The sequence below is a fragment of the Plectrocnemia conspersa genome, unplaced genomic scaffold, assembly GCF_051122295.1.
Source record: "Plectrocnemia conspersa isolate PC_06_02 unplaced genomic scaffold, ASM5112229v1 ptg000012l, whole genome shotgun sequence".
NCBI classification, from domain to species: domain Eukaryota; kingdom Metazoa; phylum Arthropoda; class Insecta; order Trichoptera; family Polycentropodidae; genus Plectrocnemia; species Plectrocnemia conspersa.
Genome location: NW_028277176.1, coordinates 12,053,545 through 12,068,782, shown reverse-complemented (window position 1 = coordinate 12,068,782; position 15,238 = coordinate 12,053,545). Strand labels below are relative to the sequence as shown.

Here is a 15,238-nt window from a genome sequence, read left to right as displayed (position 1 = left end):
ACATATGCGATTAGCCAGCAAGCGTGCAACCCCTAGAGGATATAACTCCGGACTCCGTCGATAAGGAGAGGGCAGACAGTCGAAGACAGCCAGAGGACAGACGGTCCGAGGCAGCCTGAGAGACAGTCAAGTAGACATCCAGAGAAAAACGATCCACCACCAGCCACTCAGAGTCACCAGCAGTCATCCGAAGGGACCAGCTACGTGCCTTCACCGACAGACCTAAAGAACACAACCACCAGCCGCACGAAGAATCACATCTGACACTCGCCACACGCAGCCACAAGAGCCCTGAGGATCATCTACGGGCATCACCACCTGCGATAACTTCACCACAGTTGAAAGAAACGTCTTGCTATTAATCGTCCACCGTGTAAATATTAACTAATAAAAAGTCTACTTAGATTCACACCAGAGTCTCACTGTCCGCGAGGTCGACCACCCCTAGGGTCAACATCCCCTAAAAGAAAATTGTCGTTATGGTCAAATAAGTAGTAATAAACGATATATGTTTAACTCAGACAAAAAACTACGCACGTTTCTTCCGCTTATCTTCAGCGCACAACACATTATTTCAACATTTTTATATTACAGAGTATATAAATCTCGATTATGGCATAACGCGGGTTATGAAATCTCGCGGCTTAACGAGTCGGCTACAGCGGTGCAGTGTTGAAAGTTAAATATACATTTTATCGTAAAAGGGATGACGGATAACCTTGGCGAAAACCATAAATACGGCCCAAAACCCTGTTGGGTTAATCTCAGTGAAACAGTGACGGCCCACGGCCGCAAAATCCGGGCGCCCGTTTTCGATATAATTATGTGTATTTTATATTTATACGCTTTTGGGTCAGATCTCTCGGTGTTTGCCCAGACAGACAACCCGCCCGAGGACAGACCGATCCATTAATTATGACGTCACAACTTTAGACCGATCTGCTTTGTCTTTTGGGCTATATACATTATATACCAGAGACAATAATACATAACATATCTGATGGAATGCCAATTTGTTACTTGGATTGCTACTATGGTAAGGCGACCAGACGTCTCAGATTACGTGGGACAGTCCCGGATACGACTATGCTGTTCCACATAAATATCTATAAAGAAATTATAACCATAAGCTCCATCTTAGACACTTCTTCAATCATGAACAAATATTACTTATTTACTCTTGAATGTTGAGTATATTTTTTCAGAAATATTGTATCAAGTCGAAAAAAAATAGTGACAGGCAAGTTATATTATTAACAAGTAAAAGTCTGGTTAATTATTGTGTCAAAAAATAATGTGGACTGCATGACGCGCAGAATGTTCATGTTTTTTGACAACGTTTATGTTTCTTTGCTAGCAGATCCAGTTTATTAAAAGGTATATGTATTATAACCTAAATAACATGACCAGATTATTAGGAATGATGTTTCAATACGCGACAATTGGGCGACAAAAATTATAAAAAAAAATTGCACGCTTAGCTTTATTGTAAATATTAGTAAAAATATACATTAAAACGAAAAAGTATATTAAATGAACAACAATCTTATTTGAAAATTAATAACTCATATTATAATTATACGCAATATCACGTAAACCACGTGTTACGTGGTATGTTTTTTGTGTTTAAAATTAAGCGTTTGAGATACGAACTTTTTTATAAAACTCTTTGCTATTGATTTGGTGATTTATTATCATAATTTTATATTTATTTTCTTGGTAATGTCTTACGAAGAATTACCACAAAAAGCCTTTTCTGACGTATATATCAATTCAATGCGATTTATTTATTTTTGAACGCGAAATATAATATAACGCAAATTTTAAAAATATATAAATATTACAAATGCGTATAACAAAATGCGTATATTTGGCTGTCAAGCACAAACTACGCAGCTAAAATGGCTAAAAATTGACATATGGATCAACAATAATTATACCAAGACTAGAAAAGGCATGAACTTAACCAATTGCAATACTGACATTATTTTTTGACCGCATTTTTTGGCCATTTAGCAAATCGCATTTTATAAAATACCACTTTTTAGAAGACTTGGCTTAAAATTTTGAAGTTGAGTGACCACTGATTTAAATAAATATAATTACGTAAACATGTTTTATTTTCGACCATCGTAACGCATTGTGGTAAACGGTTAGGTTATAATGGTCTAAATTTAATTTAAATAAACAAATAAAATTAAAATAAAGGTATAAAACTTTCTTGTGCCAAATCTTATTTTCTTTATTAATAAAAGATCTTTAACAAAAAATTGGGTCCCAAATTGAAGCTATTGAAATCTAGTCACAATATGTATTGATTCGTTTGAATAATATAATTAAAATCCAATGGTTGTTTGTAACAAAGCATGACCTTCAAAATCGGACCGTTTTCAATTCGAAATTATGAGCTAATTTCTATAGTCTGACTTTCATTTATTAATTTATATCCTAAATTGGTATCAGCCTTTGTGTATTTCAAGATAATATTTTATGAAAAAAATAATTAAAAATATTTAGTTTTCGATACACATCCTATTTATTTTTATAAATTCAAGATGTTTTTAGTAAGCTATTATCAATAATAGGTGACACAAGTAATCCTAGATAAAATGAAATAAATTTAAATTAACCAAAAATTATCAAATAAAAAGTACTTCCGCCACTTTATACCAGTCATTAGCTGCGGCTTTTGATCGATTGCTACTTCAATTAAAACATGTTGGAGCTTTTCGGGTTTCGAGTGACCGGATGAGCGGTTAATCGAAGGTAAAAAATGGAGCCTCCGATAAGAGCTTCGGCCATTAAAGCTCACCATTCGCTGGCAGCTTTCGAAGTGCTCTCTCCGCCTTTAATCTACGCGAAAGGGCGCCTTCAATTTATGCTCCTTTGAGGGATCCCACGAAATTGAGTGTGATCAAAAGAAAAACTCAACGTGTGTTGTATAAATATCAAATTCAATAACCTTCTTTCTGAGCTGACTTTTATTTAAATTAATTTAATAATGCTGCGGATAAATTTAACCAACTTAAGTCTTATTTAGAAGTCAATGTATATACGGAAATGTATGTAAATACATATAAAAAACATCGTTGCTAACGCTAAGATTATAGCTATATATTAGTTTATTATTCTTGCCAATTAAAAGTGTAATCTATGATAATTATGAAAAAATAAAAGGAAATATAATAATTTCTTATTTATGAAAATCATTTTGACCCATATAAGATATTTCATATGAAACAATGTTTCCAAATTTTTCTCTCCACCTAATTTATATATGTATATTACACAAAAGGTAAGAAGTGTTCCATCAATACAAAAAATGTTACGTTTAAATGTAAACAATAATTTCGTCGGACGTTTTTCTCTGTAATAAATCATGCGAAACTAAAAAAAGGAAAAGCTCGCTTTTCCTGGGCCCAAACGACTTTTTTTGTTGTTGAGGCCGATATGTTCGCTCTGGCCGCCGTTTTAAAAGTTGTTCGTGTATCATGCGAATTTTTCGCGTCATAAATTCCAAAACATTTTGTACGAAAAGTTTGCGCGCGAATTTACGACGGAATAATGCGTAACGTGATATGCATATCATACATTGGATGTACTATGCTGCCAGAATAGTTGATAGGGCATGAGCTAGTATAGACGAAAAACAAATTTGGATATGTGAAACGTACACTAATTAAAAGCATCGTATATATACTACATATTTAATTTATGTCGAATAATTAGTTTTTACAGTACTGTATTGATTCAGGTAATTACACAATCGCAATTTACATTGATCTCATAAAAAACGGGCTTGCGAAAAACTACTTATTGAAAAATAATTAGATTTGTTAAGCTTATTTTTATACATTTTAAGTGCTGATTCAATATCTACTTTTTTCTATTGCGTAAGGAAATTTCACAAAAAAATAATAAAATAATGACACAAAATTGAATTTTAAGATAATTGATTTTTAATATAGACACGTAATATATACCAGAAATACACACACATAAAAAATAAATACCAAAAAATTACAAGTCCTTATAGCAACGATTTCTCTTTCCCTTAAAACCTATTTTTCATATTGTACTCTTTTTTTAAATGGTAACACACCTTAAAGAAATATTTATTATACCATAAATATGTATGTATTGTACTTAAAAAACGTTTCACTGTACTTTTTATTTTATTAAATATCAAAATTAGAAGTAGGATTTATGAAGAAACTACGTAATCGATTTTTTTCATTATTTTTCACTAATCAAAAAACTATATAAATCACTATTTATATTAAAAACAACTTTTACATCGCAGGCCTGTGAAAATTAACTAAAATGGAAAACATCGAAAAATGAGAAACCCTAGTTGTTCAAACTAACTAAAAATAATTATTAGCCAAAATCAATAATGTTTTATATAATATACAGCTGCGAATAATGCAAATTCTGAAGGATAAACTATGATAAATTAACTTAAATATTGTCACGGTCCGCTGGTTTCCGACCCCTTTATGTCATTTGAAGAAGCGAGAGCCATTGTTTTACTCCTTTATGCATTTAATGAACTTTATTAGAAATCTCTAGCATCGTTTCTTTTTATTATCTTAATAATTGCGAATATATTATTATTTCAGAGTTCATATTCATTTAAGATAACAATGGGACATTTGAGTGATTCGGTTGTAATTTTTTAACACATTACAGTTTATAATAAAATAGTATTAGAATAATATAACTAATTAACTTAAAAACGCATTTTAAATAAAGTTAATTAAAATAGCAAGGTTGAAAGAAAGTTCTTATATTAATCATGTGGGTAAGAATATTCATAAAAAAATATTCTTGCAGGTATTTAAATATTTATATTTAAACAGTGAAGATCGTTAAATATAAAATATAAAACTGTAAAGTGGAAAACATGAGCAAATATTAAAAAAATAAAGTTTCATCAGAAAAACAGCCAATGTAAAATAACGTCTGAAAAACGACCAATGTCAAAATTGATTTTTATTTTTGATCTTTTTTTAATGTAAATTATTTTATTTTGTTGTTTTCTTGTAATCAAAGAAAAAAAATAGTTTATACTCTTTCCTATAAAAAATGGTTTTTGTGACAATGGTTGTTTTTTATATAAAGTCTTAATTTGTGATTTTATATAAAATAAAATGTTTATATTATCATACAACTATTATAATTTATACATAGTTACATAAAATTAATAAACGAACAGTTTAATCTATATTTTAAGAGACATATTACAGAAATACAATAACTATTTCGATAAAATAAATACAAAACGTTTTATCACACTTTTTAATAGCTATTAAACAAATTTATATTAAATCTGTTTAAGCTAAAAAATAAATATAAATAATGTATTGGAAAATAGTTATTATACCAATTTTCTATTATGTGCTTACGGCTATTCTTTGAAAGACTTTTTAAAATTTGGAACTCAGGCAATTATTCTCGGTTTATGGACCATTGGTAATGTATAATCAATATGTACAAAACATTATATTTTATTGATAAAGGTAGGAAACGTTGCATTATTGTTGTATGCAAAACTATAAAATAACTGGATATATGTATACTATTACAAAATAATTTAGCTGAAAATATCTCTTAAATAAAATTAAAAAAAAACAATGTATCATATTAATATCATTAATAACATTAATATCAGCGAGCTTTTGTGTTAGTGTGAACATGTATATAAATAATATATTTAAATCTGGGATTTATATACGAGCATCTGGAATCGCTGAAGTATGGATTTCAAAAGGTGTCAATTAACACAATCGAAGATTTTTCTTATGACTGTTTATCGAACTATTTAATAATGTGCTATGTGTTTTATAGTAGTATAGTGTTTCTGTATTACATTCATTCATATTTTTTTGTTATTTTTACAGGTTATGGGAGTATGGCGCCACGTACAGCTCTCGGTAAAGCCGTCACAATAGGATACGCTCTGCTCGGAATACCATTAACTATGCTGTACCTGACCAGCGTCGGCTCCTTGCTGTCAAGGGTAGCAAGAGGCGCCTTCTCCAGGGCATTGTGCTGCTGTCTGTGCTCTAACTGCGGCTACTGCTGCTACGACGAGCGCAGAATGGCGGAAAAAGAGAGACGCATGAAGCTCAAGAGGCAACACGAAGAGCTCAAGTCGCAACAAAACCAAGCCCAGAAGAGTCAAGAGCCTTTCTACGTGGTCAGAGCGACAGAGTCGCTGACCTCGACCACCAGCAGCAAAGACATAGAAAAGTCCAACCCAAACTTGAACAAAGACGCCGACAACATAAGTTGGCCCGACACGGACTCTAAGCTGTCCATGCAAGGGTTAAGCATCTTAGCACCCATATTACTGTGCTTGTGCATCATGTTCTTTTACATAGTGATCGGTACTGTTGTGCTATTCAAAATTGACAATTTACGTCTCATAGACGGTTTTTATTTCTGCTTCATGTCTCTAAGCACCATCGGATTTGGGAGCATGATTCCGGGACAGTCGAAGCATAGTGAAAGTACCACTTTATGGTTCTGTTCTATTTATATATTATCAGGATTAGCCCTAACGGCTATGTGTTTCAATGTCGTGCACGATGAAATAATCCACAGGTTGAAGCATCAGCAGAAGGAATGGTCGCAGAAGGGGAATACAATTAAAGACGAAGTGAACCTTCGCGATCCGTTCTATATAGCGTCCTGACAATTCTACGACGGTAGCAACAAGGCCGAAAACCTTTATAGTGTCATGGAAGAGACGAATTTGTGCAGTGAAAAGTCTAAAATGGGACTCGTTAGGGACTTGGATGATGTCGTGGAAGAAGCTTCTACTATGGAGGGAGCGTCGAGCGTCAGTGAAGCTCCTTTGACGGAATTCAGCTGTACTTCTTATAACGGCGACGATGAGATTGTAGCCATAGTGACCAAGAAGGACACGATCAACAGCGTGAACATGGTGGCTTACAATTTCCTGCCGGAGATGCTGACTCAGGTGATAAATAACGAGCCGTAATTCCGAAATAACAATAAGGAGGAGAATAAGACAGATCCGGGCTAAACATTTAACACGCGTGAAGGATTTCGCTGTCAGTAGTTGCGGATGCCTGAGGGGGATATTACATTTTTTTCGACTGTTGCCATTAATTAACGTCGGCGCCATCTTGGAAAGGGGGTCGTAATGGACACTAGTCGCTTGATATTCCGGAGGGATGCTGACGCTCAGTTAAAAGATAAACTGAAAGCAATGAGGGTAATTAATTTTAAAATGTACGCCTATCAAGCATGAGTAAATGAGAAAATCGTAAAGAGCATACACAATAGTTTGTTTCATTATATGTGTATTCTAAACTTGTATAAAAACATATAACAACAAAAAAACATAAAAAAGCAAAAATACACCGCACAATCAGCGTACTATTTTGTATTATTACAATAATAATATTATATTTCATATTTATATGAACAGGTCTAAATATTGTTATAGTACGCCTCATTTTTAATTGCTATAAAATTACTTATTAATTAAACAGGGTAAATTAAATAATTCATCACCTAATACTTGCTTATGGCATAATCTATAATTTATTACAAAATGCACTGTACAACAAACTCTAACTATTTGTATAAAAATATGGATTTAATTTGACATAAAACATTGATAACTGCTCTGCTGTTCATATTTTTTTTTGCATGTTAACATATATTAATTTAATATAGTCGATTTTATCTACGTCTACTATTTATTAAAATCAATTATATATGTTTATAAATGCTATGTGACAATTGAAGACATTGAACCAACAGCAATGAATGATATATTTTATGAAAAGTATGTTTCTAATAAAATAGTCAATTTATACACAATTGCAGTAATAACCACTAGATATCAGCTATATTTATTCAAATACGACGTATTTAAAATATCTTTGAAAGCAATAAAATTTTCACTATATCTTCAAATTTAATAAAATATTTCATTCGTTGTTTGTGCAACGTCATTATACATATATTTGATTTTCATATATGCGCTCATAATCTGATGCTATTTGCTCATACAGAGGCAACACCTATATATTTAATTCATGTTTGACGGCGTATTATTTATATGTTTTTTTTTAATTTACTCAGTGATATTTTTTTTAATGATTTAGTGATGCAGTGATACATTTATGTCTCTGAGTCTCTGATATTAACAGTGGTAAATGTGAAAATGTTACAACTGAAAAAACAAAGATTAAAAAGAGTTGGGTTGAATATTTTTATTTATATACACCTGTATTGAAATTTTATATAACATGTGTTTTATAATTTCACCTGAAAATTAATATCGGAATTAAATAGATCATATAATTATTAATACTATATTGAAATTATTTATACTAAATATAAAACTTATCCGTGCTCAGATTGCGGCTCGGATCACAAGTTGAAACTCAAGAAACTAATTTATTTAAATTGACCCCACAATACGTAATAGAGCTTGAACGATTAAAAAAAATTTGAAAAAACGCAAGTTCTTCTTGGAAACAAATCAAAATAATTAAAGTCATCTGCCACAGAGAGATCGTCAAAAAAGTTAATCACTAATAAAACATGGAATCTGATTAAAAAATGATACAACTGAAACAATTATGTATAATAACTAATAAATACCAATAATTTTATTTAGGCACAACTTTACAAAAAAAGTTCAGGAAAACTGTAAACATGATAAGAACAAATACATAAATAATATCGACGCTGAAATTGAAGCATATACTAATACAAATGTAACAAAAAAATACTTTAATCGATAAAATTATTGAGTTGCAAGTCTTACTCTAAACCATGTGTAATTAAGGTTCTCGATAAAGTTTTACAAATATGAAAAAAATATTTCTCAGAATTATATGAAGCAGACTTTAAAGTCAGTTTTAAACCAGATACATCAGAAACTTCAGAAATTTATAAAGATAACAAAAAACTAAATATGATAAATCCCCAGATAGCGATGATGTTCCAGTGGAAAAAAATAATGAAATTGTAGACAATATTATTGCCATTTTGTGTAATACATGCAATAAAATATGGAATCTATATTTATTTTCTTGCACAAAAAAGCTTTATTTTATTACTAATATATGTAATAAAATAATGTTTTTTTTTCAATTATACGAGTTGGCAAATACTAAAAGAATAATCTGGTTTTGTTAAACAAAAATTAGCTAGAAGGCAAATTTTCAATATTTGCCAAATTATTAAAAAAAAAGTCGAGAATTCAAGAATCCAGTAGTTCTTTGCTTCCTAGACTATACAAAGGCATTTTATTATGTAAAATAGAAACGCATTTGGGATATATTGTCAAATATGACAGTCCACATACTTCAAAGTATATACCACAGAAGTACAGCAGTGGCACGAATGCACTTTTCTAAATCAAATAAGTTCAAAATTGGAACAAGAAAAAGACAATGGTGCATTTTATCACTTGACCTATTTAATATCTACGGAGAATATATAATGAGAAGTGCACTATATGGATGAAATGGTGGCATATCAATTGGAGGAGAAAACCTGTCAAACATGAGATACACTGATGACACCACATTAATTAAGTGCACTACTGACAAAATGAAGTTATTAAGTCGCGTCGAAAGAGAAACCTCACAGGCCTTAAAATTATTAGAAATTAACAGACCTAAATCATCATTATCGATGAAAGCAGTGGAGAAAGTAAATTATTTTGAGTATCCTCAGTCTTTGATGAGTAGTAAAGATGAAAGTTGCGAATTCAAAATCATAAACTAAAATGCGATGTCTCGTCTTGTAAAAAATTGGAAAGACAGAGGTATCTCAGCAAAAACAAAATTTTGTTTGATAAGATCCCTAATATTATCCATATGTCTTTATGCGTTCAAAGCATGGATCATAAAGATAGGATAAGATTAAATGCGTTCAGAATGTGATGTTTAAGTCGTATATTAAAAATACCCTGAACAACACGACGAACAACTGTTTCAATTCAAGGAGAATTTTATATTAAATAAATACTTTCAAAAACGTAGATGAAGCGAATTTTTTTTGACATGACGCTCACTGAGGATACTACAGATTAAAGAAAGTGGTGGTGGTTGGTAGTGTAGCAGTAAACAGAGGCAGAGGAAGATCTCTGATGCGCTGGTCTGAGCAAATAAATCACTCCGGGCAGTAAGATATAAAGAAAACTGAATAAACATTCTGTATAAAGTTGAAACGCGATAGGATGGTCAAAAAAATTCATATTTTTTATAATATTAATTATCAGGTTTTTAACCTAATTTATAAGGTTTTTATTTTAATAATTCTTATTTTCAATTTTCAAACAAATTTTACTTGCTTAACTAAGATATAAGATTGTTTTTACTTAGGGTTGAATCAAATTTTATTGTTTAAAAATAACAATGTATACCCAAATTAAACTAGGCAGCTACTCCCTATAATTTAATTTTTAGTTTAATTTTTTGTAGTAAAAAATATTGCTATTTATTTTCTAATTTTGAAGAACCAACAGTAAACATATTACCACTAATCACTTGATATCAGTGATTTGAATGTGAATAGATCCGTTTAACACACATATAAAGTGTTAAGCTGATAATGGAAATGTATTTATTTTAATAGTTGCAATATTAAATATTAATATTTCCTGATTATATTTTTATATAACAAAAATCTTGATACTGTTAACATATATGTTTAACAAAAAAGTTGTACATTGTTATTTTGCTTCTTTTTATTGCGTTTTTTTAAGTATGTATCAGATTTTTTTTTACTATTTGTAATAATATTATTCTACATAAATTTTATTTTTAAAATAAAATGAGACGTTTCTGTAAATAAAATATGAATAAATGAGATTTTGAAAAACTAAAATCAGTTACTAATGAATTTATTTTTTAAATAATATAATAAACAATAATAAATATTTGATATTTATACGTAAATTATTAAAATAATAATAAAAATATTATAATGTTATTTAACATAAATATATTTTTTTAACCATAAACATTTTTATAAAATATATTAGTGTTTGAAATATATTTAATAAAAACGCATGTTTTTATTTACATTAGGATTATCTGGAATGTACATACATATATAAAATAGTTTTAGTAACATAATAAATATTTCATAATTGTATACCATCATTTAGCCATGATTTATTTATAAAAAAATTAAACAGGGGAATTTCTATAAAATTGTATATACTTAAATAAATATAGATTGTACAATAGTTTGTAAGCGTCAATGATTTTTTTATATACATATATATGAAAAAAATATAAGTTTATATTAAATTTGACATATCAATTTATATATTACAAGTGTGATTTATTTATTTATATACGCACGTCACATTAATCACAATTTAGTGTTATATATTTTTTTCATTATTCTCCTATTCCTTATTTTATAAACCTGACTTACTGACGCAAGTAATACTTTTTATGTGTGTGTAAAAAATACGCTTTATCGAAAAAAAAACTTGACCGTATTTTTTCATTAAATACTGTAAATATGTAAATTATAAATAATAGTATTAAAAAATTAATATATTACATATAGTTTGTTGTATGTATGTATGTATGTATATTATTTTAACCGTAACAATACATACCGATAAAATTAAACTGTTCGTTTCATTTGACTCACATATGCATAATATACATTCCGTTTAGGGAATAAGGTCGGATGCGTAAAGTAAAATCTGTACTATTAAAATTTCAGTAAAATTTTGGAAGTTTGTGTTAAAAAATTCTCTATTTTGCGATCAGGGCCCTTGTCCAATTTTCTCGGGTTATTTGATTTGGGTCGTAATTCGGCTTTAATGCCCTTTCCGTACCGATCGGATATAAATGTGAACCATTTAATTAAGGTTCCAACCTTGCCTGGGCATCTATCATACCTTTTGGCAATGAATATGTAAATTTTAAATTAGACATTAGTCCGAGCGGGGATATGAAATTATTTTTAACGATCAGTGTGTTCCTGTCTTACACCAGCGAACAAATTACCTAGTCTTCTGGGGGCACATAATTTCAATTCAGATCTGTATTTCATATTTTTATTTTAATAAATTCTTATTTAAAACAAATTTTATTAACATATCATTTGTGATATTTTAATAAAAACGAATATGTGGTGGAATATCTATCGTGATGACGGTGACACAATTTAAACCAAAGACATACATTTTGGAAAACGTACTGACATATATAGCGTGGAATTCTCTCAATTTATGAGCGAATGTTGTTTTGTTTGTTATTTATTGTAGCAGATAAACCTGTTCCTTGGGATAACAAAAAAAATATGCAGCTATGTGAAATCTCGAATTTACATTTATCTTTACAAAGATGTGAGTTTTTCAAACATCAAACCATTCAAATAAAATAATTTAAAATTACTGAAATCTTCACAATTTAGTGCTAAAAACTAATCATTGTTTTTAAGTAAAAGATAACTAAAAATCTAATTAAAAGAAAAAATAAAGACTAATTCGTAAAACAATTTATTGAAAAACTGTAATAAAGAGCTAATTGAGAAGATTTGATTTAAACATATGTTTAATTTAAATATATGGTACTAGTTTCCAATCATTTTTTTGGTTACAATTTAAAATTAAAATAAAACATAGTTATTTAAAGAAGAAACTCACAACCATTTTATAACTTAACAAGGAAATATTATTAATCTATTTAAGCCATATATTACAAATTCTCAATACCCAAGATAAGAGGATTAGTGGATGTTAAGATTCCAACCACCTGCACATTTTTTTATAATTTAAATGTCATTCTAACGATCATCTTAGACAAACGAGAAAAAAAATCCAAAGTCTATAAATTTGTGCTACACACAGTATATTTTCAACAATGAAAGAGAGATCTTGTAACCAAACAATTGCGTTAATAATTTTAAATATTACAAGAATCACCTAATAGCACATTCGTTTTGAAACGTTTATCACCCATAAATACCGCAAAAAACTAATATTTATTGAAAAAGACACGCTAGACAATATATTCTCTCTGCGCATAATATTGTACTAATATTTATTTACCTATTGATTAAAAGCTAAACCGTAAAAAATCATTGGTGTGTCTAAGAAGCAATGCATTCATCCTAATCTGCGATTCGAAAGAGCTGTCTCTAACTAGCACACTTGGTCAGAAAAGAAGAGACGCCACAGAATTACAGCAGCAGAGACGAGCCAAGAAACCGCATCAACATGAGAGACATCATCAGAGCATTACGAGAACACATCATGATAATTCCAGCGGCTGTACTAAAATCACAGCCAACAATAATATAACTCGATACGCCTGCCAAGACTCTCGAACTTCCAAAATCTTTTGTTTAAACTTTACATTTTTCTCTCTAACTCTGCATCTACATTTCTCTATATATGTATGTAATTTATATATGTTTTTGAAATAAACTGTACCTAGCTCTTATTACTCTAATTAAAAAAATGTTATTTAAAAACAAGCAAACAATTTGAATTTCACGTTCATAAAAAATATAGAGATATTTTCAATATGGAACTATTTAGTTATAGTTTCATCAATTGATAAAACTACAAGTATATATACACACAATAAAATTTCATGGGCCGACTTCCTCCAATTCTCCACAAACCACAGAATCTCCTCAAATACCACTGAGGCAATATCAAAAAGCTTGATGACATGCGAACCGAAAGATCAAAATGACACTAGCCTTATGTTTGTAATAAAAAATAAATTATATTATTTTAAAATTGCGGTTTACGTAGTTATCACCTCGAACATGTATACAAATATTTTATGACAATACCTTCATCAAATTTGGAGGCTGAGTGGGCTTTTTCAGCAGCAGGCTGTCTAGACAACAAACTTTGATCCAGACTAAACGACGAGACACTCGATACTACAAGAATATTAATAAAAATAATATTCATTTCTTTTTTTCTTTTCTTCTATATTTAAAATATGTATATTCTTATTTGAATAATACCTGTATTTGTTTAGCGTTTTCATATTAATTACACCTCTTTCAATTTTTAAAATATGTTAAGAATGCAAGATTAATTACAGTATTAAATTTATTTTTAAGAATCATATAGATAAATTTAATACAGTAAATAATAGACTATAAAGATAAATCATAGACTGTCTCATATTAAATAAATTGTATTAGTCATATTTTCCCAATTTTGTTAGTTTTATTTAAAAATTAAATCGAATTTAGAAAAAAAGAAGATCTCGTATCGTAAACTTGTAATGCTAAAATCCAGATACCGAAATTTTGCTTCGGGATTGGATTCTATACTAATAACTGTTTTTCAAAGAGCTTGAAATTTAAAAACGCTGTATATTGAATGCCTGCTTAACGCATTTCACTGACATTTTTCTTTGGTTAGATCCATTACAAAGAAGCATTTAATTTGTATAAATCTTTGATCGTTACGTGCGTCAGTCTCGCGAATAAAACTGTAATACGCAAATACTTAAAAAAAAAAATTAAATTACACTTTTAGCATGTAATTGCGTCAAATTTAGCATGATGCTCAACAAGATGGTCCCGACAGAGCTAGATTCAGCTTAGAACAAGAAAATATCGCACAAGTGTATATACATATAAAAAATAATTTTATACAACCTTGTCTACTTTAAAGAGGCGGTAGCATAGTTTGATTTAAAATAGTTAATATTTTAATTGACTATAATTGACTCTGACAATTTTTATTTTTATATTACTTTAATAATTTATTAATAAACTGTAATATTTTCGAATTTTAAGGACAATATTACACATTCATTATTGTCTTCTTTTATTTAAAAAAAAACATATTTTTGCTTAATATAATAATCTTATATGACTTTTTCGAAAGTTTTATATCTTTCTTGTAAATCATAAACTTTTTTATTTTTAAAATCCGTTAAAATGATTCTGCAGCTCACATAAACGATCAATATAATACCTAATTTTAATATTTAAATACTTAATAATGCAATGATTATTTTAACTGATGTATAATTAGCTTTTACAAACACGTTTCGCTGCAAAGATGGATTAACGTTTAAATATTCAATTTCTGCTTTGCAAACGTTTGAATTACTTGAGTCAAGTATTTTATATTTGGAGTATATTGATTAATAATGCCGTTTGTAATTATATTTTTTTTAAATCGTCACAGCTACTTTTCATATTATGCAGCAATATTTATTATTAATTTTCT

At 29.3% G+C, this 15,238-nt stretch overlaps 1 protein-coding gene across 3 annotated transcripts in view; it reads left to right on the top strand.

The window, feature by feature from the left end:
- The window catches only part of LOC148228231 (uncharacterized), a 202,312-nt gene extending 194,922 nt beyond the window's left edge, over window positions 1-7,390 (top strand). For all 3 annotated transcript variants that reach the window (XM_088199557.1, XM_088199558.1, XM_088199559.1), the window contains one exon: window positions 5,904-7,390. In XM_088199557.1, coding sequence (XP_088055683.1) covers window positions 5,904-6,700 — 797 coding nt within the window. In that variant the 3' untranslated portion in view covers window positions 6,701-7,390. The remainder of the gene's footprint in view (window positions 1-5,903) is intronic.
- Window positions 7,391-15,238: the final 7,848 nt, after the last annotated feature.